The sequence below is a fragment of the Carettochelys insculpta genome, chromosome 21 (genome assembly GCF_033958435.1).
Source record: "Carettochelys insculpta isolate YL-2023 chromosome 21, ASM3395843v1, whole genome shotgun sequence".
Classification (NCBI taxonomy): domain Eukaryota; kingdom Metazoa; phylum Chordata; order Testudines; family Carettochelyidae; genus Carettochelys; species Carettochelys insculpta.
The window spans coordinates 20,192,727-20,217,811 of NC_134157.1; the positions used below are offsets into that span (position 1 = coordinate 20,192,727).

Below are 25,085 nucleotides of genomic sequence, written 5' to 3' on the forward strand. Positions count from 1 at the left end.
GTCCTGACAAGTCCAACCAAGGTATTCTCATGGCCTTTGAAGCAGAGACATTGTGGTAGATCCTCAGTTGATGTAAACTGTCCTAGTTCCGTCATGTAACTACAAGTAACATGAGCTGAAGTGCTGTCTCTCTGACATACAAGACTCTTTAAACATCTTCCTGTTGTAGAGGAACAAGAATTCAGAGCTGTTATCCAGTACAAAGCATCCTAGGGGGTCACGAGATTTGTACAGGACCAGGAACTCTTTTATAGCAGTTTATTTTATAAATAATACAGTAGGTGGGTCCAAACTGACTATGCAAAAATGAGAGAGACTTCTGGATATTCACTGAAATTCACTCCAGGATACTTGTCTATTTTAAGGCCTCATTAGAAACCTCTCATGGGATAGGTGAGTGGCGGGTGTGATTTCCCATCTGGATTCACATGTTATCTTCTCTGTTGTATAATTATGCTTAGGAACATCATCAGAAGGTAAAATTTTCAGAAGTGCCGAAGACATGCGGAGGTGTAAATTGCACTGGAAGTCAGTAGAACTTTGGGGTACTAGTCACATCAGTGTCTTTGGGAATTTTATCCATGATGACTAAGGGAACAATTAGCAATGTGGGTAATAAAAAGAACATCACAGACCTACTCCTCACTGGCACCGAACCTAGACAGGTTGGCAGAGCAGTGGAGAGCAAGGAGTACCGTACAGATGTTCCCAACCGATGGCTGTTACCACTGTAAAATGCAGCATAGCAGAAGCTGCCCCTGAGTTAGTGAAGAGAGGAGATAGCAACAAGAGTCCAAGCTATTGCACTTTCTTTACTAGGACAAACCAGCTGCTCCCCAGAACAACTAGCCAGGTAAATAGGCACACAAAGAGTATTGCAATCAAGATTTCATCATGCCTAGTTAACATGGCAGGATACAGCCATGCTGACCACATCCGTCCCCTCAAGGCTCAAGACTCTCTGTGGGGCTGGAAAGGAGTTTTGTTGATGCAAGCAGTTCTGGGAAATTGAACACAAGAATTCAGCCTCTTTCACTGAGCTTCACTGTGTTAAGCCTCCCCCAGTTAATACATACGAGCTGTGTCCTCTCCATGTCAACCCAAAGGTGGGAAGATCCCCTTGGACAGTGCAAATATATTTGACAATAAAATGTCTCTTAAAAATCACATGCTGGCATGGACAAAAGGAAGGACCTGCAGCCACCCAGGAAGAGCGAGAGCATCGTAAAAAGCTCAGGCTCTCTGTGTGGCTGGGTTTTCACAGACAAGAGAAGCTGGGATCCATTCAGAGACACACGGAGACATTCTCCTTCTTCCAAGAGTCAAACTGTCAGCTTCCTAAGAGAGCTGGCCTCGTATCAACGTCCCCCAGCAGCCCAGATGGGGAAATACTGTCAAAAATAAGAGGCACAGCCCAAACATAAGACATGAATCCAGGAACTTCCGAGCTCTAGTTCTGGCTCTGACACTGACTCCATGGCCACTTCACTCTCTGCCTCGCTTAAAAGACAGCACAGCTGATACTCGCCTCGTTCACCGGGGTTGTGAGGGATAGGACAGAAGATGGAAAAGTTCTTTAATAGTGCTAAGGGTCAGAGGTTTTGACTTCCCGTCCCTTCACAATTAAGTAAGCAACCTGCAGCCTTGGCAAACAAAGGAATCAAAATGCCAACTGATATGCTTTCTGCACTGGAAGAAATTATACACTGATAAAAGAGACAAAGAAATGACACCTACATATAAGACACATACTCAAACACTGAGCAACAGACCTATCTAATCATCTGCCAGTTCAGCTCTTGAAATGACAATGCTGATTTCCTCCCAAGAGGGGTAAAGAGGATTTAGAGTCAGAGCATTTAAAGATGTCAACATGTCAAAAATGTTTGCAGGCTTGAGCATTTGTCCCATGTCTGAAAGCAAACCGAATGGTGTGTCTTCAGCAAGGTGGCAGAGTAACTTTTAAATGCCAATCCTTCATCCTTTCCAGAAGCCACACTGACCCACAGGCAGGACTCAGAGCTTTTATCCAATGTGACAATTCAGCAGATTTCTGGTGTGAATTCCAGCTATTGACACCAGGGAAATGCCCTGGCAGTTTTGTTGCTTGTACAAGCAGGCAATGGGTGCATCCTTTTTCTCATGGGGTATATTTCCTGAATTCACAGTGACTAAAAAAATTCAGTCAGCTTCAGAGCCGTGGGCGAGCCTTTGGCTTTGTAGACTCCTGCTGGTATTACTTGTACTCCAGGTGGTTTACCATTTGGCAACAAGTCAATCTTATTTGCAAGTTCAGCCAGTGTTGGGGGATCAGCCAGAGAGATGCTGCTATTGATATGTGGCAATTGATCAATAGCCTCTTCACTGATACATGATTGTTGTCTGGAGACATCGTTAATGTGTTCTGCTCTCCTTGGCAGTATCATTTCTTTGTCAGAGCAGCATATGGAGCCATGGACACTCAGTATCAGAGATGTACACAACAAAAAAGACACCGCAGTAGTATTTCAGAATTGAAATAGTTCAGTTTTTGATTAAATTTACAAGAAAGATATAGCCATTTTTTTCAGAGAGCCAGTAGGACAATCTCCATTTTTGAAATGCTGATACAAGTTGAACCTCTCTAGTCCAGCACCATCGGGACCTGATGGGTGCTGAAACAGAGAATTTGCCAGACTACAGGAGGTCAATATTGTCTAGTAGTATTATCAACACTTCCACTGCCTACTATTCTCTGAGAAAGACATTTAAGGGTAAAGTACAACTAAATAACAGCACAGAACACTGAGAGCCAGGACTGATGGCTGGAAACAAACTTGATGGGACCACGGGAAACTTGGCCACACCTATAAGTGGCTACCTAAAAACATGCCAGACCATGGATATTGCTAGAACAGAGAGTGCCAGATTAGAGAGGTTTAACCAGCACATATTTTCCCCAGAGCCTTTTGAAAACTTTTTTGTGAAAACATTTTTCAATTTCTCTACAGCTTTAATTTCCAGTGAGTTGTACAGGGCTAGTGAATATGCAGAGTAGACCACAGTTTCAAACAATGAGGCAAGAAAAGACCTCTTGAAGCTTGCACGCTGCATCTTTGCAGCAGAACTTACATTTCCACTACTACATCTTCTCTTAACCATTTGCAAGAAGGGTAACTTGTCATCTGATTGATCAAGTGACATAGTACACAGGTATCCAGAGATACACACAACAGCTATTTCCCATGGCACAGAGCTCTGTTTAAAGCAGTTCTTTATCTCCAGTTGTAAAGCTCACGGGTTTATTTTTCATCACAGTGTCTGACTGACTCTTCGGCAGTTCAAATAAGATGATGAAGAGATGACTTTTTTTCCCCCAACTACATCAGAAGTGTCTGAATGGATTTCAGACAGAAGTTCTAGAGGCTCTGGGAAATCAGTCATGCTATTCAGACTGTGTTTGAAATGTTAGCTTGCTAAAAAGGGCCCCGGGATGTGCAATAGCAGCTCTGTTGCAAAATACATTTAACCTAATCATTCTGTGTTAGTTCAGTTAGACAAACACCTGGAAACAGATCACCTTACGGACCAGGGTCCCAATGCCCAGCCCAACCCTCTGACACACCATTTATCAGTTCATTGGAGCCTGTCTGCTTTCTTCAGGACATTTGTTGGGACCCACCACTGTAATCTATTTAAGGATAACAAACGTACAGTAAAAAAAAAAAAGTGCCATAATTCTGAGTGTTCCAGCAAAGGCCTCAACTCCAGCAGACACAATGCCACAAGAGTCCTAGACGAAATACCCTGTTTTGTTCCTTCTGCAGCTTATGCTAATAATAATAATACTAATGGATGCATTCAGAGCAGAATAACTCAGCCAGATTTGCAGTGCCGCATCACTGCTGTAAGTAGATGCATTAACAACACTGAACACATCTGGAGCTGAGAAGGGCAGATATAGATTGGTGGAGTGTCGTTAGTTTTGGCTTTAGGAATTTTCAATTTTATCAGACACATTTGTTAAACCAACTGAGGGATTTAAAAATTAAAGAACAGAGCAGGAGGAGGTAGCAATTTTTTGAAATGCCAGTGTTTACAACAGGCAGGGAAAGACAGCATGTGATACAGTCACTGCCGATTGAACTGTTTCAGGACTTAATCAAGGAGAAGGAATGTGAAATGTTTCCATTTATGTCCACTATTGCCTTCTAGTGCACAAAACTTGACCTGCTTATATATACAACCAGTCAGTACCCTTTGATCCACAAGCAGGAGGGGTGTTGAAGGGCTGTAAATCTGAAGCAGGAAAGGGTGTGAAATAAGTTATTGGGGAAGAGGAATAGCAACAGGGAAGAGGACACCCAACAAGCTGGAGAAGAAGCACTCTTTCCGCCTGATAACAAGTATCAGACAGGTAGTTATGTTAGTCTGTATCCACAAAAAAAAATGCATCTGACAAAGTGGTTCTCGGCCCACAGAAACTTTTGCTCCAAAATCTGCTGGTCTATAAGGTGCCACAGGACTTCTCATTGTTTCTGCCTGGGTAAAGCAGCAAAAGTGAATACACTGCTATTGCTGCAGAAATCTCCTCACCTCTGGATAGAAACCCTCCCTGAGGAGACAAATTGGTTCTCAATGTACTATTCCCCATTGCAGCAACTACCCAAACTCAACACTGTGGTGAGGAAGAAAGAACAAAAGACCCCGTTATCTGGGACTGGATATCAGTCACTGGTGACTGGACTGTGGCGGAATTTCTGAGGGTATCATCATACCCACAGCTGCTTAACTGCTAATAATCTGGTGTGAGCATTAAGAAGGGCTGTCTGAAGGCCAATAACACTGAAAGATGTTTAGAGACAGTCACGATGGCAGCCTCATAAGTACCCAATGATGGATTAGACAGACAAATAAAATCCACCTGACTGCCTCTAATAGAGACTCACCATCCTATTCCCTCTTCTGGATTGTCAAGCAGAACACGTACAATGTAGAGGAGACAGGTGAGAAGCTTCAGGGAGAAGTTGAACAGCCGTATCCTTAGGCCTGCAATAGAAAAGACAACAGGGAGAGAAGTGAAAAAAACCCCAAACCTCCTCTTTTGTCTGTTCCAAAGAAGTGCACTGCAGGGCTTCTGGGGCATGGCATATGCACAAAATGTTACACGCTTATCCAGAGCAAAAAGCCAGAGAAGGGGGCATAAGAAAGCAAGATTTGCTGAATCAGACTGGCACATCACCTAATGCAATACCCTGTCACTCACCGTGGGACCCAGTGCTTCAGAGAAAGATGTGAGAAACCCTCCCACAAGGTAGTTATGGGATAACCTGCCATCAGGGAAAATTCTCTTGGGAACATAAGGACGGCCACACTAGGTCCATCTAGCCCAGGATCCTGTCTTCCAACAGTGGCCAATGCCAGATGCCCCAGAGGAAGTGAACAGAACAGGGAATCATCAAGATCTTCACCCGCTCTTGCCCATTCTGGCAAACAGAAGCTTCAGGAAATACTATTAGGGCTCCTATTAGTGGAGGCTGGCCCACCCCCTGAAGCCAGAGGGTTTTACATTCACTTCTAAAAATATCTTAGCCTTTGTTGGTGTACCCCCAATTACCTAGAATAGCGTGTTCTCTGGCTGTGAATCATGCTGAGCTTGTCACACAATCAGCCTCTGGAACACACTGCCACAAGGCAGAACAGACGACAAGTGAAAAAGGAGTTTGCCTTGGGCTGATCTCCTTCCCATTCTAGCATTCATTTTTGAAAATGAACATCCCTACTCTTGGGTGACTATAAAATCTCTCCTGAAGTGCAACAATTTCCTCCCCGCACCTACCCCCCCCCTGCCCCCAGTCAGGAGATCCACATGTGAGACTGTGGCATTGTCACCAGGGCTCCCCAGCAGTGCACGGTAGATGCCATGGGAAATCATTATCATGGGATATATTCTCCAAAGAGCTGAACTTCAGTGAGCATCGAATTTCACGACCACAATCAACTGTGAATGCAAGTGACAGGAGCATCTCTATCCACAGCAGGGGCGAGCAAACTTTTTACACCGGTCCCCACTTTTTGTCCCTGCAATTAGCAGGGGCCCTGCAACCTGTCTAATGTAATCCAAACTGACGGCAATTTCAGTTATGTTCATATGAAAAAAACCCTTTTGGCATGTGTAAGAAAGTAAGTATGAAGAAGGTAAAAGCTTTATTAATTGGTATATAAACGTGAATACATATGGAAAAGAGCAATAACATATGTTCACATTTTTAATGAGATGGATAAGCCTGACACTTACAGCCAATTGTGACATTTATGATATTTCATGTCCCCCCAAGGGGGTCTGCCCCACGCCAGTTATCTCACCCTGATCTACAGAATTTATTACAGTTTCTTACCACCTCAGAATCTGAAGTGGTTTCTGTATTTATCCCCACCACACCCCTTTGAAGTAGGGAATTGCTATTCTCCCCTTAGTATAAGTAAGAAACATGCACAGAGAGACCAGGGGCAAGATTTGCAAAGATATGTCGACATTTGACACCAAATTATTTCAATGGGAGCAAAGCACCTTATATATTTGAGGACTTCAGTCTTCACTATGGGCTGAATCAATGGCAGTGATTGATATGGTGAGGGGATTGATTTATCTTGTCTAGTATAGATGCAATAAACTGACTGCTAAGCTCTGTCCTATGGACTCTGATACTCAACCAAAATGAGAAGAGTAAACAGAGTCAACAGGAAAATATCAGCTGTTGATTTACCACCGTGAAGATGCTGCAGCAAGCAGACCTAAGCACACCTACCCAGCTGCATCTGACGAAGTGGGTCTTTGCCCATGCAAGCTTATTCTCCAAAATATCTGTTAGTCTATAAGGTGCCACGGGACTTCTTGTTTTTACTTCAGCTATGTTATTCACATAAGAGACATTGCGTAACTTAGGTCAATGGCCTGTAGTAGTATTGACAAGTGTTTATTAAACTTTTTGAGATGACTGAACACCAAAAATAATATTTTTTGTGGAACATCTCTGCAAATTTTCTTCAGAAAAATTGCTGTCAGACTAAACAATTAAAAAATAAAAATAACCAGCAACATATACATTTGCAAATGGTACTGGTTCTGCAGCAGTAGTATTTTCACTCACTTTTGACTTTTTTAAAGAGAAGCACACCTTACTCTGTTTACTCCTATCGGTGAAAATAATAAATGCACTAAATCATCATATGCCACACACGTGCGTTGGCTGACATCAAGCTGCTGAGTGACAGCATAGCTGTGACGCCAGCGTAGCGCTTGTGCTGCATATTGTTGCTAGTTGCTACACCGCATATATAGAGATAGGAGATGAAGATCAGAGGAGAGGGGAAGCTGCCACAACAGTAATCAGCCTTGCTGTGTTGCCAGACTACTACAGCTCTCACGAGCTGTCGAAATAAAATTATGTCTCAGTATTTACCATGTGTGTTACCATCGTAAAATGGTTGTTTATTATATAACTTTGGGAATATTTTCCCAAACACTCGCGGCACACCTATGAGTTGTTCAAGGACACCACTGTTCCATGGAACATAGTTTAAGAAACAAAGCCTGAGTGTCCCAAGGAACTCTATCACAGAACAGGGACTGGAACCTGCACCAACTGCATCCCAAGCTGGCTTCTCAGCACCAGACCATCCTTCCTGAAACACATTGACTCTTCTGCCTGCATCAGTGGTATAGCTCTATATTCTGGCCTTCGCTGTCTGAACAGACTCCTACATTTTGTCCTGTGCACACTTCATTCTTGGAACATCTGTTTCAATAGTATTTAAACACCTATTATCCTTTAAGCATGAGAATGAACGAACACAGTAATTTATGCTGCTTATTATAGCATGTATTATAGCATGGGAGGATGGGTAATGCTTGCTTTTCCAGCTACTAGTGCAGCTTGCAGGAAATTGGGAATGCTGTATGGACTTTCTCAAAGCTCGTATGGTACAATCCACATCCTGCACAGCTTTAAATTATTAGAAAGTCCAAATAAATAAAAGAACAAAAATACTTTGCTCTTTTAAAACACCCACCCTCACCTCAGTACAGAAAAGAGGGATGTGGGCCATTGAGGTGTTTATCCCCAGAATCAGACAGCATCCCCTGAACAAGGCTAAGGCTTGGTCTACATGAGGAAAATAAGTCAATTTCAGATAGGCAATTCTAGCTATGGCAACTGGGTAGCTAGAATCAACTTATCTGAAATCATCTTATCTGGGTGTTCTTACTTTGGAAGGTCAATGGGAGAGTTTCTCCTGTTGATCTTGCTTACCTCCTCATGACAGCGAGGCGTTCAGAAGTCAACTGCTGACCCTGATAGGTTGATTTTGTGCATCCCTACCAGGTGCATGAGATCAAACCCTGTAAAACCAACCCTGAGCAGGCTGATCTTCCAGGTAATGTAGATGTGACTTAATCCAGCTAAGCTGGGGTCCAGTCTTTGCTCAGCACATGCTGAGTGGTTTGTAGGAGGAGGAACAGAACAAGCAAATTGCCACTTTATCCACTTGCTCCTCTTCTCAGCCAGTTTAGCTGGCTATTACTCAAATGACGAGCAAGAAATTCAGCTTACTTCAATTAAAACCCTCCTCCCCTGGGCACCTGCTTTCACGCCACACACCAGCTATTTAACAGGTATATGACCCACTGAGAACAAAAGAAAATGTGAAATTATAAATTACTTCCTAGATTCCCTGGGGGCAGCTAATGCCTTGCCTCGGACAAAAAATTAAAGCGCATGATTCTTCCAGTAGAATTCGTTTGAGCCAGACTAGAGGGACCCATGATCTGATGTGTTTAGTTGAGAGGGAGCAGCAGCCTGGAGGTTCCTGCCCCTAGACAAGAAAATTCAGGAGTTGGAGGTCATGCAGAGTTCCTTTCCACGCTATTGGAAATTCAATCAGGGTGCTCCAGCTCTATAAAAATGCCACTGGCTTTTAAGAAAAATTAATCCAGCTTCATGCTGTGTGCTTTATTAATTTATAACAGGTCCGTTCCTTCTCCTCCCACAAGAAGTTGTCCATTGCCAGAACTTCCCAGAAGCAATCAATTATGGTATCTTTGCCTCTCACAGTCCCATCTGGCAGACCTTCAGAGGCTCCCTGGTCCTTGGTAAGCAGCAGACTTAATTGCTCTTCTGTTTTGGTGGATGTAGCCAGGGTACTTTCGTTAATGTTTATGCCAAGTTTACTAAAGGGTGAAAGAGGGCACAAGACACTGGAGAGGCTATGTCTAGACAGCAGTCACTGGGTGTCACAACAGCTCAAGCAGACATCGCTGGATTAAAGCCAGCTCAGGGTTTACCTGAGCAGCAAAGTGACAGCAGCACAGCCTCCACAAACCCACCCCAATGCTAAATAATTACTTGCAAGGTCAGCCCATGCTGCATCTCATGCTGTTACAGCTTCAGTGTCCCAGTCCCTGACCTAGCCACATTAACTAACACTAGTTCAAGCAGGTCAGCATCATCTTAAATCCTTAAATCCTATTTAAATCCTCAGATTACTGTTTAACTAGTGTCTGTACCTTGTGCTAGTCTCTCTGCACAGAGGTGAATTTCGCCCACACAGAACCTCAACAAGACAACCTAACATTTGCAGAGCTTCTCTTTGTAACATGGCATTTAAGATAACACACCCACAATGTTAAACCAGGAATCACGGAAGTCCTAACACACACAGCTCTCTTCTCACATATACAAGAATTCATAGCTCAAAAGAGGAAAAAATACACTGTGGAAAATCGCTGCCTATGAACATGGGAGAAGGCACTGAGAGACACAGAAGCTGCAGCTTTCCTTGTATTTTAAGCTGCTTGACAAAGTTGGGGTATACAAAGTAAGGAGAAATGACAGCCCCATAATAGCTTTCAAGGGTACAAATTTATTACAAAGTTATAGTGAGTTTGTCAAAGACCTACTCAACAAAAAAGCATTTCAGAGTACTAAACTTGGATGTATCATACCTACAGAATATTAACACATGGTTATCATCGCAAGTGGTTATTTAAATGATGTAATTATGAGGTTCTTGGACACCTGGCTGCCCACATCACCCTCCTCATCTCTGTTACATTATATACACATGTGGTTATTAGCCACAGTAACTAGTTATCAATTAGTTTCCCATTCTACTGCTCACATGAGGGCCTTTGCTTTAAAGGGAATGGGACAGACGTGGTTATCCTAAACAACCAGAGTAACCAGTTAATTACTAATAGTCGGCAGAGATGACTGACACATGGCTGACACTGGGAGGGGTAGAGATGTCTATGACATTGCACCATAAAACTTAGGTACCAGCTTCCACGTATATTTTTGGCTGTCAGTTAAGCCCAATTTTTAAGGTGCACATCCAAAATTGAATGCATCTGACTTGGAGATGGCCCAGCTTCATGGTTTGTGCATGCCCCTCTATGTGCACCTGTGTTTCACCCCAATCAGAAGGTTGCCCCGGTACACATCACTATGCCACCTTGATTGCACAGCTATCAGATTCTGCACTGCACTGCATGCTGATCAGGTATACAGTCGGTGAGAGGCAATGCAGAGAGAAACCAGCTTTACATCTCATCCTGCACCATTCTGACACCCTGCACTGTCCAGCCTTTCTGCTATTTGCTAGATTGGATTGCTCAGTAATCAATTCCTTAGTCTTGGCTCTCCATGTAAGCTATGGGCCTCATAGAATAGCATCTCACTACTTCGCGATAGAGAAGCTTTCAAGTTACCTGTAACTCTTCTTCAGGTCTGGGAAATGTGCTGGCATTTAGCCGTGACTCTCTAAGGCTACATCTACACTTAGCTGGAAGGTCAATGGCTGCTACGCAATTTTTGGTATGACAATTGCGTACCAAAAATCAACTTTGCAGCCATCAACTTCAGCAGCTGTCTTCTTGGCAGTCGGTCGACAGGAGTGCTCCTCCCGTCAACCTTCCTCAATCCTCGTGGCTCACAAGGAGTTCCTGGGTCAATGTTGACCCCAGAACACACCCTTTCACACATAAGTGAGTGTCCCAAAAGATTGAACCTGAGTGGTTGATCTTCCACGGCCAGTGTAGACATAGCCTAAGAATAAACAGCCGATCTTCCTTCCACTTATGCTGAACTAAGGGACCGTTCAAGGAGATGTGGTCATGAACACCCCGTAGTCATAAGGAAAGTGTGTGAAGTAGGGGCAGTTAGTGGGGTAAGGATTGTTGTAATAAACCAAAAATTCAGTGTCTTTAAAACCATGATTTTTAGTGTCTAGCAGAGGTAAGAATTTAAGCTCTCAGGCTGGTTTGCTGAAAGCATTGTGCAGGTTTCTTTTGTGGATTAGGCCAGACAGAGCAGGAGTATGCAAAGTGGGGGTGCGGGCCCCCTCAAGGGTGCATGAAATTTTGTAAGGGGGACAGAGCACAATCAGCTGCCGGGTCTCAGACTCATCCTTCTCATTAAACATGTTGACCTATGTGACTGTTTGTATGCCTGTGTATTCACATTGACGTGCTGGCTAATAATGGTTTTACATTCTACATATTTATTTTCTTACATGTGCCGAAAGTTTTTTTTTTTTCTGAATGAATGTAACTGAAATTTCTGTCAGTTTGGATGACGTGAGGCAGGCTGGGGGAGCCCTGCTAAGTGTAGGGATGAGAAGTGGGGCGCAACAATACAACATTTGCTCGTCCCTGAGATGGAGAGTGATCCCTTTGTGAGAAATTTGGACCTATGGGAAATAGAGGCTGCGTCTACACGTGCACGCTACTTCGAAGTAGCGGCAGTAACTTCGAAATAGCGCCCGTCACGTCTACACGTGTTGGGCGCTATTTCGAAGTTGAAATCGACGTTAGGCGGCGAGACGTCGAAGTCGCTAACCCCATGAGGGGATGGGAATAGCGCCCTACTTCGACGTTCAACATCGAAGTAGGGACGTGTAGACGATCCGCGTCCCGCAACATCGAAATAGCGGGGTCCTCCATGGCGGCCATCAGCTGGGGGGTTGAGAGATACTCTCTCTCCAGCCCTTGCAGGGCTCTGTGGTCACCGTGGGCAGCAGCCCTTAGCCCAGGGCTTCTGGCTGCTGCTGCTGCTGCTGCAGCTGGGGGTCCGTGCTGCATATACAGGGTCTGCAACTAGTTGTTGGCTCTGTGTATCTTGCACTGTTTAATGAAAGTGTGTCTGGGAGGGGCCCTTTAAGGGAGCGACTTGCTGTTGAGTCCGCCCCGTGACCCTGTCTGCAGCTGTGCCTGGCTCCCTTATTTCGATGTGTGCTACTTTGGCGTGTAGACGTTCCCTCGCTGTGCCTATTTCGATGTTGGGCTGAGCAACGTCGAAGTTGAACATCGACGTTGCCAGCCCTGGAGGACGTGTAGACGTTATTCATCGAAATAGCCTATTTCGATGTCGCAACATCGAAATAAGCTATTTCGAAGTTGGGTGCACGTGTAGACGTAGCCAGAGTGTTTATGTCTTTTTCCATGTTCCTGTGAGAGTTCATTTGCGAGAGCACCCAGCGTTTGATTTCACTCAAATAGTTCTCAGTGGGGCATTTAGTGCACCGTATGAGGTATGCCATATGCTGTGATAGGCAGATGTTGCACCCAAGGATCTGGGAAGCTGTGTTGTGGGGTGGGGGGTAGGATGTTGCTCATTGTAGCACTGTAGATACAGCTGAAGGTTTTGCATCTGTGGTTCTGATAGGATCCAATGACACTTCAAACTGGTTTGTCCTGGTCTGCGGGGAGCTTATTACTGGTGAGCTTGGAGAAGCTGGGGGTGGGTCTGATCAGATGATAGGAAGAGCTTGTGTAGGATGGAAATTTCTGAGGAAGGTTATGGTATTTTGCTAAAGATCCCCTATCCAAATCCTAAAGTCTGGTGCAGGCCTATAATCCTATAGTTCAGAAACCCAGTTAGCATGAGTGGAAGGTTATCCCCACTTGGCCCCTCCTCATCTCATTCACAAGACCCAGTGAACGTCATCCCAACTCTGACAGGGCCTTGGAGTTTGGAGGGAGGGATAGTTGCCCCGGCAATCACATTCCAAGAAGAGACCATGCAAGTGAAAACCAGGGTATAGCACCATCCCATTTGCTATCCCACGCTGGTGCTCAAAACATATGTTATTGCTCTATGCTCTTACTCTCTCTTTGGCTTTAATCTTCTAGATAAGCACCCCTGAATATGCCCGTGTAAAGGCGCCATCATTACCCTTGTAGACATATCATCCATCCAGTTAGACACATAGATGTTATTGCATGTCTGCTTTGTTTAAGTATCTTGTTAAGGAAAACCACTTGTACTAGAGATAAAATGTTCTATAAGCAATGGGGGGGGGTGCTATGTAACCATTTTAGATTATTGGCTTATTGTGCTCATTTCGTCTTGCTGCTAGGACCTATCCAGGCTTGGATAACACCCATGCTGTAGTTTCCCCCTGCCCACTAATAATCTATATAATCAATTGTAACCTATTGTCTGGCAGTGCTCCACTGTGTCCTGATGGGCAAAGTGACACTCCACCAGCGCTGTGTGCAATAAACCCTCCTGTTTGCTTCATACTCGGTGTCCAGACTTTGTTCCAACAGCTTGAAAGCTTTGTCACTTAAAAGCTTTGCTCCTGCCACACCAGAAGATGGTTCAGGAAAAGACATTACTGCACCCTCTTGCTCTCTAATATTCTGGGACCAACATGGCTACATTACTGAATATTATTGTAAATCTAAACGCACTGAGCATCACTGGCACTAGCAGGGTGTTACACATGATTTGGCCCCTTTATAAATTGCCCTAGTAGCCAACATTCTGTAAAATCCTGTGGTCCTGACAAAAGATATGTATGATGCAGCTTGCCCATCCTCCCAGTGGAATCATGCTCTTCTAAAATAAGGAAATCTGCTTCCACACCTATCTGCTTTTACAGATGAAACAGATTAGCCCAGTATCTGGTCCAGCTAAGGCTAACTTGCAAAAAGATAGGGAAACAGCACTTCGAAAATCGACACAGAGACCAAAACCTGGAAGCAGCAATGCCACGGGCATGGTGCTGCAATGCTGAAAGGTTGCAACCACTAGATGGCAATTGCTTTCCATTCTGGGAAGGTTAGAGAATGGCCAGGGTTAGCAGCAATTGATTGCTCAAGTGAATAGGTGTGCATAAAAATTGAATTATTGTACACATTTTTACCCAACACCACTACAAAAAATTACTGAAAAATTTGCTGTGGCCAGTAGATTTGCTGAGAGAGATTCTCTATATTTTGTAGCAAGCTAGATTTTTCTCCTACTCCTGATTCTTTTCATGATAGACAGCCTGGTTATTATTGTAATTATCTGGAAAATAAAAGTGTCATGAGTGTCTCCATAGAAATACTTACTTGATCTTTGGTTTTTGATGAAGAACAGCTTGAGTCTTTCTTTAAAGGTGTTTTCATTTACATAGAACTCAACCTGCACCCTGGGAGCAGAAAGTAAAGAGAATTGAATTAATTAGGGCTGTAGTTAGGAAAGGTTTCATCTCTAAATCTTCCCTTTTTTAAGTATGTCCCAGCCCACCAGATGCCGGTTCTATATTTCTCACCCAGGTTTTCCCACAATGCAACCTGTGAAAAAAGCTTTCAATAAGAGTCTATTTGAATGCTGCACTGAGCAGTAACCAGATGTTACACTGGGGCCCAATCCCAAACCAGCTTCTGGTCAATTTGTACTGCTCCTAAAGCACAAAAGGGCTGGAAAGCAGTTAGGACGTGTAAACCAACATTTACAACTAGAAACAGAAGATGAGCCAGTGCGCTGCTAGGTCTGGCTGCTCTAAACGAGGGTGAGCCCCAGGATTGGGAAGCCAAGGATGGCTGTCCTGCTCTCATCAACTACTGGAAACGAGACCTTGGAGTGACAAAATGCAGCCATGAGTGCCCATACTTTAGAATACTATAGAAAGGCATTGACCCGTATCATGACGCCCTCTTTGGCCTCTTAAACAAGCAGAGTAGTTATCCCAATCATGCCATGTGGGGCTATGCCACTCTGCCAGAATAAGACAGCAGAGTTTAGCTCCTCTAGGACAAAGTTCTGCAGCCAGCATGCCCTTACCTCAGTCCCTCCCATCTTCGAGTGGCAGAGCAAGAGAGCCCCAGCTGACCTACGATAACTGCACATGGGACTAAAGGAAGTTTTTCAGCAAATCAGGATTAAACCGGGGAGATCCATGATAGCACAAGAAGGGGTACCTAGGAAGCTACGGCATTCAGCTCCTTATGGCCATCACTTCAAAGCAAGTGGGCAGACACGTTCTGCACTGTGTCGTAGCTTCCATGGGATCAAGGGGAGCCTCCTGTAGGCAATTCTGCAGTGGACTGTCCTGGCTTTTACAAAGGTGTGGTTAGCCACGGTGGAAACATGCTCCAGGGCATACAGTGGAAGGAGCCCTAATTGGTGAGATCTGTTCCACGGACACAGATTAGATTAGTCTGGATGATATGCAGCAGCTGAAGATCTGGCCCTGAGTGTTTATAATGATAAAGCTTTAACATAACTGGAGAGTAAAGAAAGACTGCCTTGCTGTGGCTGGAGCCCAAAGCTCCCAAAAGCATTCTCTGCCCTCCTGCAGCCATTTGCTGTCACAGCCCATAGCACTTGGGCAAAGAGAGTGACTGGTAATCCCTCAATCCTTGTTAGCCCGATAGTGACCCAGCACCATGCCACGCATGGCAAGGGACACAGCACAGAGAAATGGCTGTGGCTGGCTGACAACAGGCAAAGGAAATGAAAATGGATGCATCTGTTAACCCCAGCCACCTGGGAATCCAGGAACAAAATCTCCTGGGAATCCAAACAGTTAACTCCTTGGCCAAGGGTAGATAATCCCACTTAGAAGAGGCAGTCCCAATTCCTGGCACACCCTACCACTGCCTCTCTCTTCTCTGGAGACAAGAGCCTTCCTCTTAACAAGCCCTTCCCACAATACAGGTGAAGCCTTCAGTAACACATCACAGTATCATTACGGCTACACTACAGGGTTATTTCAAAACCACTTTCCTAGCATCTAGCCTACGCATGTACGAATTTGAAATAAAATCCAAATAGCAGGTGCATTATTTCAGAATCAGTAACCCTGAATTCAAAAAGAATAATGCTTATTTGAAAATCACTACTTCAAAATAGGCACAACTAAGACATGGAATAGTGTTGTTTTGAAATAAGCCTTAATGTGCTCCACTGGCACTATTTCAAAATTGTGCTATTTAACCAGAAATGCTATTTTGAAATACATTTTGTGAGTAGTTGTGTTATTTCAAAATAAGAGTTTCGAAATATCTTATTTCCAAATAGGGCTGTAGTGTAGCGGTAGCCTATATGTCCCCATGTAGGCACTGCAACCACAAAGGGAGCTGCTACAGCATCCATTTGTGAGACAAATGTGAGGGAGGATCCACAGATCTGATCATGCAGATTCCACTGGAAGATTTGCCTGTGTGAGGACTGCAGATTCAGGTAACAATACACCCCAGGGCTTTGTTTTCTAAAAAAGAAAACACACATGCCATTTTCAAGTTCCTAAGAGGACTTTCACCAGAGAGTTAAACTGTTTACAAAGGTACTTGCCCATGTTCCTTTAGGGATTCCCAAATGAAAATATTTCACAATTTTACCATAAAATTGCATGGTTACCCAAACAGGGTAGAACAGCTGCCTCCTTTGCAGGTCATTTTCAGGTTTATTATCTATGTTAACTTCATTATGGAATGCAATTAATTTTTAGCCTGAGGAGATGGCTCTGCCCAAGAATAGTATGCAAATCTCCAATAAAATTGGATGGATTCAGTGTTGTTATATTGTTCCTTGCTCATGTTATTGGTTATTTTTCTGCTATTCAGTCCATTAGGAGGTTATTACTTCAGTTTGCTGTATGCTGTATTTTTATCCCACATGTTGACAGTACATCTAATCTTGTTAAAGGTAAACCATGACTCGTTTTCTGTGTGATATTTCAGGGGTAATTCTTCCAAATTCATTACCAGAACTCTGAAGCAACCAAAGAAACATTGCTTCCTTTGAGAATTTTCCCCAATACAAGCTGGGAAAGGCTTTTGAGTGAATGCCGTGAGAATAGCCAAGATTTCGCAAGCTTCCAGGAGCTCAACCGCCTGCAAGAAATATCAGATCTCAAGCCAAGAGTTTGGAGCACGGATGCTTCACATGTCACTGACTTCCAAAGTGTTACATATGGAGGTTGAATGCCTTTCTATTTTGAGTTGAGGGTTCTCATGATGTGTAAAAGCAAATGGGGCTTGGTTTGTTTCCTTTTCACTTACTCTAAACCTTGCAATATTCAAATCTTCTCCAAACAGCTTCACTTCCCTTACAACCTCCTCAACCCATTCGTCATCTAACTGAGCCATTCAGCCTTGCCATGCATTGGGAGTTTGCTCCTGTACACTGAAAGCTGACGTGATCGAGGTCTCTTCAGCCTTATAACTGTTGCAAGAGCTGCTGAGAGGCGCCAGAGACTCTGACGAACATTCTCATAGGTTGAAAGGAAGGGCCCTTGCAGCAGCTACATTCAGTGGGACCAAAGCTCTTAAAAAACAAAAATCCATCTACAAAAAGAAAAATTACCTCTGTTGCTAAGATACCTTATTTGACCATTCCAGCCAAACTTCCAATTGCCTCTGAATTTACTTGGCATTCAGGTATGTTGACAGTTTATTGTATTAAGAGAATACTGCTTGACAGGCAGGGATTTCCTGGGGAGCTTTCATCAAGCTACAAATGGTGCTTAAAGGCGCCAAGTGAAAGGAGAAGCAATTAACATTAAATTAGACCCAGATCCGTCTCCTCCACCCAGGCCACCTTCTTCTCTACTTTCCTCCATATCCTATATTTTGATCCCCCACCCCACCATAGACTTGCTTCTTTTTCACATGGACAGTACTGGTGGACTCCAGCTCACTTGGGACAGGTGGTGTTGGTGGGATCCTTTCAAAAAGGACCCCAGTGTAGATGAGCCGCGTAGGAGCAAACCACAGCACTTTTGAAGCATCATGGCTACCAGCATGCTAATGAGGCACTGAATATGCATTTCAGCACCTCATTAGTATACTTCGATTTGGCCATTAGCATGGCCATTTCAAAGTTTTTACTAAGTGTAGACGTAGCCCCTAAGTGGTGCACTTTGCATTTGCCATACTGAATGTCATCTATTTACCTCACACCATTTCTCCTGCTTGTCCAGATCATTCTGAATTTTCATTCTACCCTACAACCCCTTCCAGGTTGGTATTGTCCACAAACTTCGTAAGCCTAGTATCTATGCCATTACTTAATTCATTAATGAAGATATGCAACAGACCTGTTTCCAAAGAGATTTTCTGGAATAGCTTATTTTGAAATAATGCTACACACAAAATGCATTTGAGAATAGCTGAGTGCTATTTCAAAATAGAGCGTCCCGACACAATACAGCCTGTTTTGAAATAAAGCCATTGGCCGTGTCTACACTAGCCCCAAACTTCGAAATGGCCATGCAAATGGCCATTTCGAAGTTTACTAATGAGGCGCTGAAATGTACATTCAGCGCTTCATTAGCATGCGGGTGGCCGCGGCACTTCGAAATTGACACGCCTCAACACCGCGCGGCTCGTCCTGACGGGGCTCCTTTTCAAAAGGACCCCGCCTACTTCGAAGTCCCCTTATTCCCATCTGCTCCATTTGCATGGCCATCTCGAAGTTTGGGGCTAGTGTAGACGTAGGCACTATGGCTTATTTCAAAATATCCTCTACTCCCGGTCTACACAGCCCCTATTTCGAAATATCTATTTTCAAATAGGCACTATTGCTCATACAATGAGGTTTACCAATTTTGAAAGAAGTGGTCAGCTATTTCAAAAACATTTCAAAATGGCAGTTGCATCATGTAGATGTTTGCAAAGTTATTTCAAAATAACTTTGCTGTGTAGACACAACTTAATTGTGCCCATACATACTTATATTATTTGTTCATAAGGATCCTTTGCAATTTGACATAGTTTCTATTTTTTGCAGGACTCCTTTTTGACCTTTAGATCATTCAAGATCCCCTTGGTAAGCCAGGGTGGTCTCTTGCCTTATTTTCAGTCTTTTCTGGAATAGTTTGCTTTTGCACCCTTAATAAGTCCTGGACTTGCTCTAACATGCCCAAGGGTGTGTGTAAAGCAGAGTGCAACTGTACTACAAGTATGTACAGTCCTTTATGAACATACTCAAAGCACCTGTCTTTGGCATTACTGCAGCTTCCAAGGGTGTAAATTACAATTAGACTCGGTAATCAGAGCAGAAAAGAGTGTTCTGAAAGTTACCAATGGCTCTATGTTTCATAGTCTAAGCAAGAAAGAACCCATTAGTTACTATTAAACCTAGCAAAGCAGCCAAGTGTGGCAAATTAGCAATCTCTGTGCTTCACTGCACCTGTCTTTAGAACCTCCAATACATCTCTGAAAAATCCCCAATTACCGGAGATGGTCAAAATATGACTAGGGATGAGGAATGAAGTGACCCATGCATGTAAGATGAGAGCTGCAGTTGTCACACAACCTTTGGCTGCCCCATTCATTTGCACCTATGTAACTGCTTATACCAATGGGGTTCTCTCTTGCCAAAAATTTAAGACTTGATGAATGCATGACAGGAAAGAAAACCAGGATATCAGCTCTACAAGCTGCGACAGCTAACTAAATACTTACTAGGCAAGCATGCTGAGCTGCTGAGGCAGTGGAAAGTGACGGAGTTTTTAGAAAACCTGTCATTGTTTTAGAATCGCTGCCCAGCCAGAGGGTTGTAGCAGCGAGCAATGCTATTTGGTTGCTGCTCAGTCCCCAACTCTTCTGCTGGGAAGTCACCAGATGCACAGGAAACAAAGGTCACAATGAGAGACCAGCGCCTCTGAGCTGTTTTCTGGTACTCCCGTACTAAGTCAGTAGGATTGTTGGTTCACTTACAAGACTGTTCCCTTCATGTATAAATATAACTCGAGGCATGGTAAGAACATCAGCTGCAGTTACATGAGCCAGGATGAAAATGTGACAGGGATAGAAAACAGTACACGTGTCAGACCGTAGGCCAACCACTTTCCAGGGCCAGGAAGAAACTCCCTTCCCTCTCAAGAACATTACACATCGTCACTTCACACCTTCCCTTGAATTACAGGTGACTGGCTACTGGCCCAGACAGGAGCACCAGATGGACCACTGGTCTGGTCTAGAATGGCAGTTCCATCAGCCTAGTTGGGTTAAGCCATGTGGAAGTAAATAATATGTTGGCAGTGGGGTCAACAGCCACTGCAGGCCTCAGGGTAAGGTGGGAGGGGGGCCTAGATCCATGCCCTGGAAGGGATGGGGCCAAGGGCAGTCGGCTCTCAGTGCTGCCCCGACCCTGGCACTGGCCTCCCTCACTCCTTCAGAGCTGCGCAGAGCCGGAGCAGCACTGCTGCAGGACTTCAAAGTAGCAGTGGCAGCAGCAGGAGCCCCGGGCCCCTTTGAAATACTGAGTCCCAGGGCGAGTGCCCCCTTTGCCCCACCCCAGTCCCTGTTGGCAGGCCTGCACAGTGGTGAGTCAGTCCCAACGGGAGTTAAAGGTATCAGCCCTTGAGTCAGACCAAAGAACACAGGGCTACTGCTGAAAAAGAGATCGCACGTAAAGCAAAGCCAGAGGCTTCTGGGCCACTAAGCCTCATTCAGTCCGAGTCACCAAGTCACCATGTGATTTTGGGCAAATCACTTCCACCTCTCTAACAGCAACGAAGGGTCCTGTGGCACCTTACAGACTAACAGAAAAGTTTTGAGTATGAGCTTTCCTGAGCACAGACTCACTTCATCAGATGCTTCATCAGGTGCTGATAAAGTGAGTCTGTGCTCACGAAAGCTCATGCTCAAAACTTTTCTGTTAGTCTATAAGGTGCCACAGGACCCTTCATTGCTGTTACAGATCAGACTAACACGGCTACCCCTCTGATACTTTCCACCTCTCTGTGTCCCTCCACCAAAGCAGATAGAAACTGGAGGGTGGGAGGTGGAGGCGAAGGGAGCAGGGACCTTCCCAGAGAGCAGATATTGTTTTCCCAGCTGAGCAAAGTACAGGCAAAATCAACCACTACCTTGCCTTTGAATGCACTTGGGGACTCTAGTGAAGCAGACAGAGGGACTGCACAAGATGCTATTGCATTGGAAGTGTATTACCAAAAGATGGATTCCATAACATAGGTGATCATAAATAACAGACAGTAGTTAGTAGATCCGGCACTCACACTGCTCAGACAGCAGAGGGAAAATGCTCACAGAGACAGTTTGCAGATCTGAGGTTTGGCTGAACTGACTGGTTGAAAGAGAATTGAGCAGACTTTTATACATCCTTGGGAGTAAGGGCTGGAAATTTTACAGCAATAAGCAAGAAAATATATACGACACACAAAAAGCCCTTAGGGCTTCTCTAGGGAGTAAATGAGTTCCAAAATATTACTGCCCTGAGAGGAAACAGGAGGACAAATGTACAAGGCTAGCTGACAATATAAGCACCAGGTACAGCTCATACACCACATTCAAAGCTGAGAGGTTGGCATTTTTAAAGCAAAAGAATTCTGAGAAAATCCAGGCAGTTTGCAGCTCTGTGATGGAAAGAAGGATCTGAACGGAACACAGCTGGAATAATCAGAAGCTACCTGTGAGCAACTTTGTCCTAAAACCAGTTTGGCTGCTTGTCACTTGCTCACATGTTACAAATGGAGACAGACAGCCTGTAACTCTCAGATGGTGTAACACAATTCCAAAAAATGTGACATCGCTGCCAATGTAATGGCTTTTTTGAAATGACGAATACAGCAGAACTCTGAGAACCATATGGTGGTTAACAACATGCACGCAGAAAAACAGCCAGGAAAAAATAGCAGCAGCATTTTTTAAAGTAAATCAGCACAGTCAAAATGATGTTTCAGTTCCAAGCAGAAATAAATGAGAAAAAGCTTCCTAAGAAAGCTCAGGCATGGTAAGATGAAGTATTTCCATAGCTAAACTCACAACGTAATTTATCTGTGTCAGGGCACATTTTTTTACAAATAAATCAGATGGCTGGAACGACTCACTGCACCTCATGCATGAGCTCACTGCTCTCTGTTAAACTTGTTGCAGAGCACAGCAAGAGAATGGCCCCCAGCTAGGGTAGTGATCAATCTATGCTAATTCATCAGGGTTGCAGAGAACTGAACACGTCTGTACACTCTTCAAAAATGGGGCCTGTCTTACAGATACACTCGTGTTAATAATGACAAAACAAACAGCAGTATCAGTCTTGGGTTTGAGACAGATGGCTAGCTGATCTATGGCAGCATTAGTCACTTAAAATTATGACTATAAATGCTGAAAAATGAAAGAAGTGAATGATTATAGAAGCTATTTGTCTATGTGATAAACTAGTGCATATATTCATCAGTAATAACTGCAACCATACAAAGAAATGCTTGTAAGGAAAGCAAAAACTGCAAGATCTCTGCAGCAGGAACAGTCCTTACTTTGGTCTCTTTATAACAAAATAAAGAGGCGAGTCTAGATGAAAATCTCAGGGTCTCTGTACTCTCATTCTTTGGAACCAGATTTACAGCTAGGTGTGTAATGCTCCTAAGATCCTGAATCAAAAGCCCAAATTGCATCATGCAACAGCTGACTTATTTAGATAGCTCACACAACCTTTCCCTTCCCCTTCCATGTCTGCACCAGAAGTAGTGAATTTAGAAGTGAGCTAATCATCAGTAAGTTACAAGTGAGGAGAAGCAGTGGCAGCTGAACCTCAGCACCCAAACCTGCTGGACAAGAAGAGAAGACTCTCCAAGCAACCCACAAAACCTGGGCTCTGGGATCAGGCAGTACTGAGCCTGTTAAAATATATGAAGGGAAATGAAGGGGATGAGGTGAAGGGAACTGTGACAGGGTACTTGGGGGGCAGCCTGAGACTGTGGGACCCCTGTGCCGCCTTAACTCTCCAGCCTCAGCTCTCTCTCACAGTGCTTTCCTAGTGACAAGCAGCAAACCCCTCCAGGTGCAGATATTACTCAGGACAATCACATGTCATGCTCCATACCCACCTAGACTGCATGAATGCTCCCTCAGCCATTCATGAATCCCACACAGTAAGACACCAGTCAAATCCCACCTTCCCCAGCTCCCAACACTGTGACTCAGGAATATACTGTCTTGCACTGCTCATGACAAGCAGGGGACATTTACTAACCGGTTTACCATTTCATCAATGGAAAGTGGATGTACATCAGCCTTTGTGAACCTGGACAATTTACTCGATGCTTCAGGCAAACTCATTGCTGAAGACAAATAGTAAAACAAGCTTATTAAATACAAAGATAAAATGTGTCAGGAAAGATAATGGAGTCAATTTAACTTCTGTGCCAGAAAAGATAATGGAACAAGTAATTAAGGAAATCATCTGCAAACACTTGGAAGGTGGTAAGCTGCTAGGGAACAGCCAACATGGATTTGCAAAGAACAAATCATGTCAAACCAATCTGATAGCTTTCTTTGATAGGATAATGAGCCTTGAGGATAAGGGAGAAGCAGTAAATGTGGTATACCTAGAATTCAGTAAGGCATTTGATTCGGTCTTCCATGATATTCTTATCAATAAACTAGGTAAATACAACTTAGATGGGGCTATTATAAGGTGGGTGCAAAACTGGCTGGATAACCATACTCAGAGAGTAGTTGTTAATGGTTCTCAATCCTGCTGGAAAGGTATAACAAGTGGGGTTCTGCAGGGGTCTGTACTGGGACTGGTTCTGTTCAATATCTTCTTCAACGATTTAGATATTGGCACAGGAAGTATGCTTATGAAGTTTGCAGATGATACCAAGCTAGGAGGGGTTGCAACTGCTTTGGAGGATAGGGTCAAAATTCAAAATGATCTGGACAAAGTGGAGAAGTGGTCTGAGGTAAACAGGATGACGTTTAATAAAGACAAATGCAAAGTGCTCCACTTAGGAAGGAACAATCAGTTTCACACATACAGAATGGGAAGCGACTGTCTAGGAAGGATTATGGCAGAAAGGGATCTAGGGATTATCATGGACCACAAGTTAAATATGAGTCAACAGGGTGATGCTGTTGCAAAAAAAAGTAAACATGATTCCGGGATGCATTAACAGGTGTGTTGTGAACAGGACACAAGACGTCATTCTTCTGTTCTACTCTGTGCTGGTTAGTCCTCCTTTGGAGTATTGTGTCCATTTCAAGAAAGATGCGGAGAAATTGGAATGGGTCCAGAAAAGAGCAACAAGAATGATCAAAGCTCTACAGAACATGACCTATGAAGAAAGGCTGAAAGAACAGGGCTGTTTAGTTTGGAAAAAAGAAGATTAATGGGGGACATGAAAGCAGTTTGCAGGTATCTGAAAGGGCGTCATAAGGAGGAGGGAGAAAACTTGTTCTCCTTGGCCTCTGAGGATAGAACAAGAAGCAATGGGCTTAAACTGCAGCAAGGGAGGTTTAGGTTGGACATTAGGAAAAGGTTCCTAACTGTCAGGGTGGTCAAACACTGGAACAAATTGCCTAGGGAAGCTGTGGAATCTCCATCTCTGGAGATATTTAAGAACAGGTTAGAAAAATGTCTATCAGGGCTGGTCTAGACAGTACTTGGCCCTGCCATGAGGGCAGGGGGCTGGACTCGATGACCTCTCAAGGTCCCTTCCAGTCCTGGCATTCTATGATTCTATGAAAATATGTCATTATAAGTGATAGGCAAAAAGTCAGAGTAGTTACTACAATAAAATATAAGCATGCAGGCTAAACTCTCAACCCTATTACTCTGGGGCAACATCTAGATGTGGCAGTTTTTCTCACCCCACTGGATACCGCAGTCCTTAACACAGTAAAAGCTGTGATATCTAGTACTTGGATAACCAGCAGGCTCTGTTATCTGGTATTAGCCAGTGGTCACAACAGTGGGGCCAGCATCCTGGCCAAGGCCAGAGACAGTGGGGCCAGTTCACCACCTGCAGCAGCAGGGCCAACGTTCCAGCTGGGGCTGGCTGTCCTGCTGGCAGCAGCAGGGCTG

At 44.1% G+C, this 25,085-nt stretch overlaps 1 protein-coding gene across 5 annotated transcripts in view; it reads right to left on the bottom strand.

Annotated features, from left to right (window-relative positions):
• KCNT1 (potassium sodium-activated channel subfamily T member 1) overlaps positions 1 to 25,085 on the bottom strand; it is a 200,829-nt gene that overhangs the window by 72,905 nt on the left and 102,839 nt on the right. For all 5 annotated transcript variants that reach the window (XM_075015825.1, XM_075015826.1, XM_075015824.1 and 2 more), the window contains 2 exons: positions 14,378 to 14,457; positions 4,929 to 5,028 (listed from right to left, as the gene is read on the bottom strand). In XM_075015825.1, the coding sequence (XP_074871926.1) occupies positions 4,929 to 5,028; positions 14,378 to 14,457 (180 nt within the window). The remainder of the gene's footprint in view (positions 1 to 4,928; positions 5,029 to 14,377; positions 14,458 to 25,085) is intronic.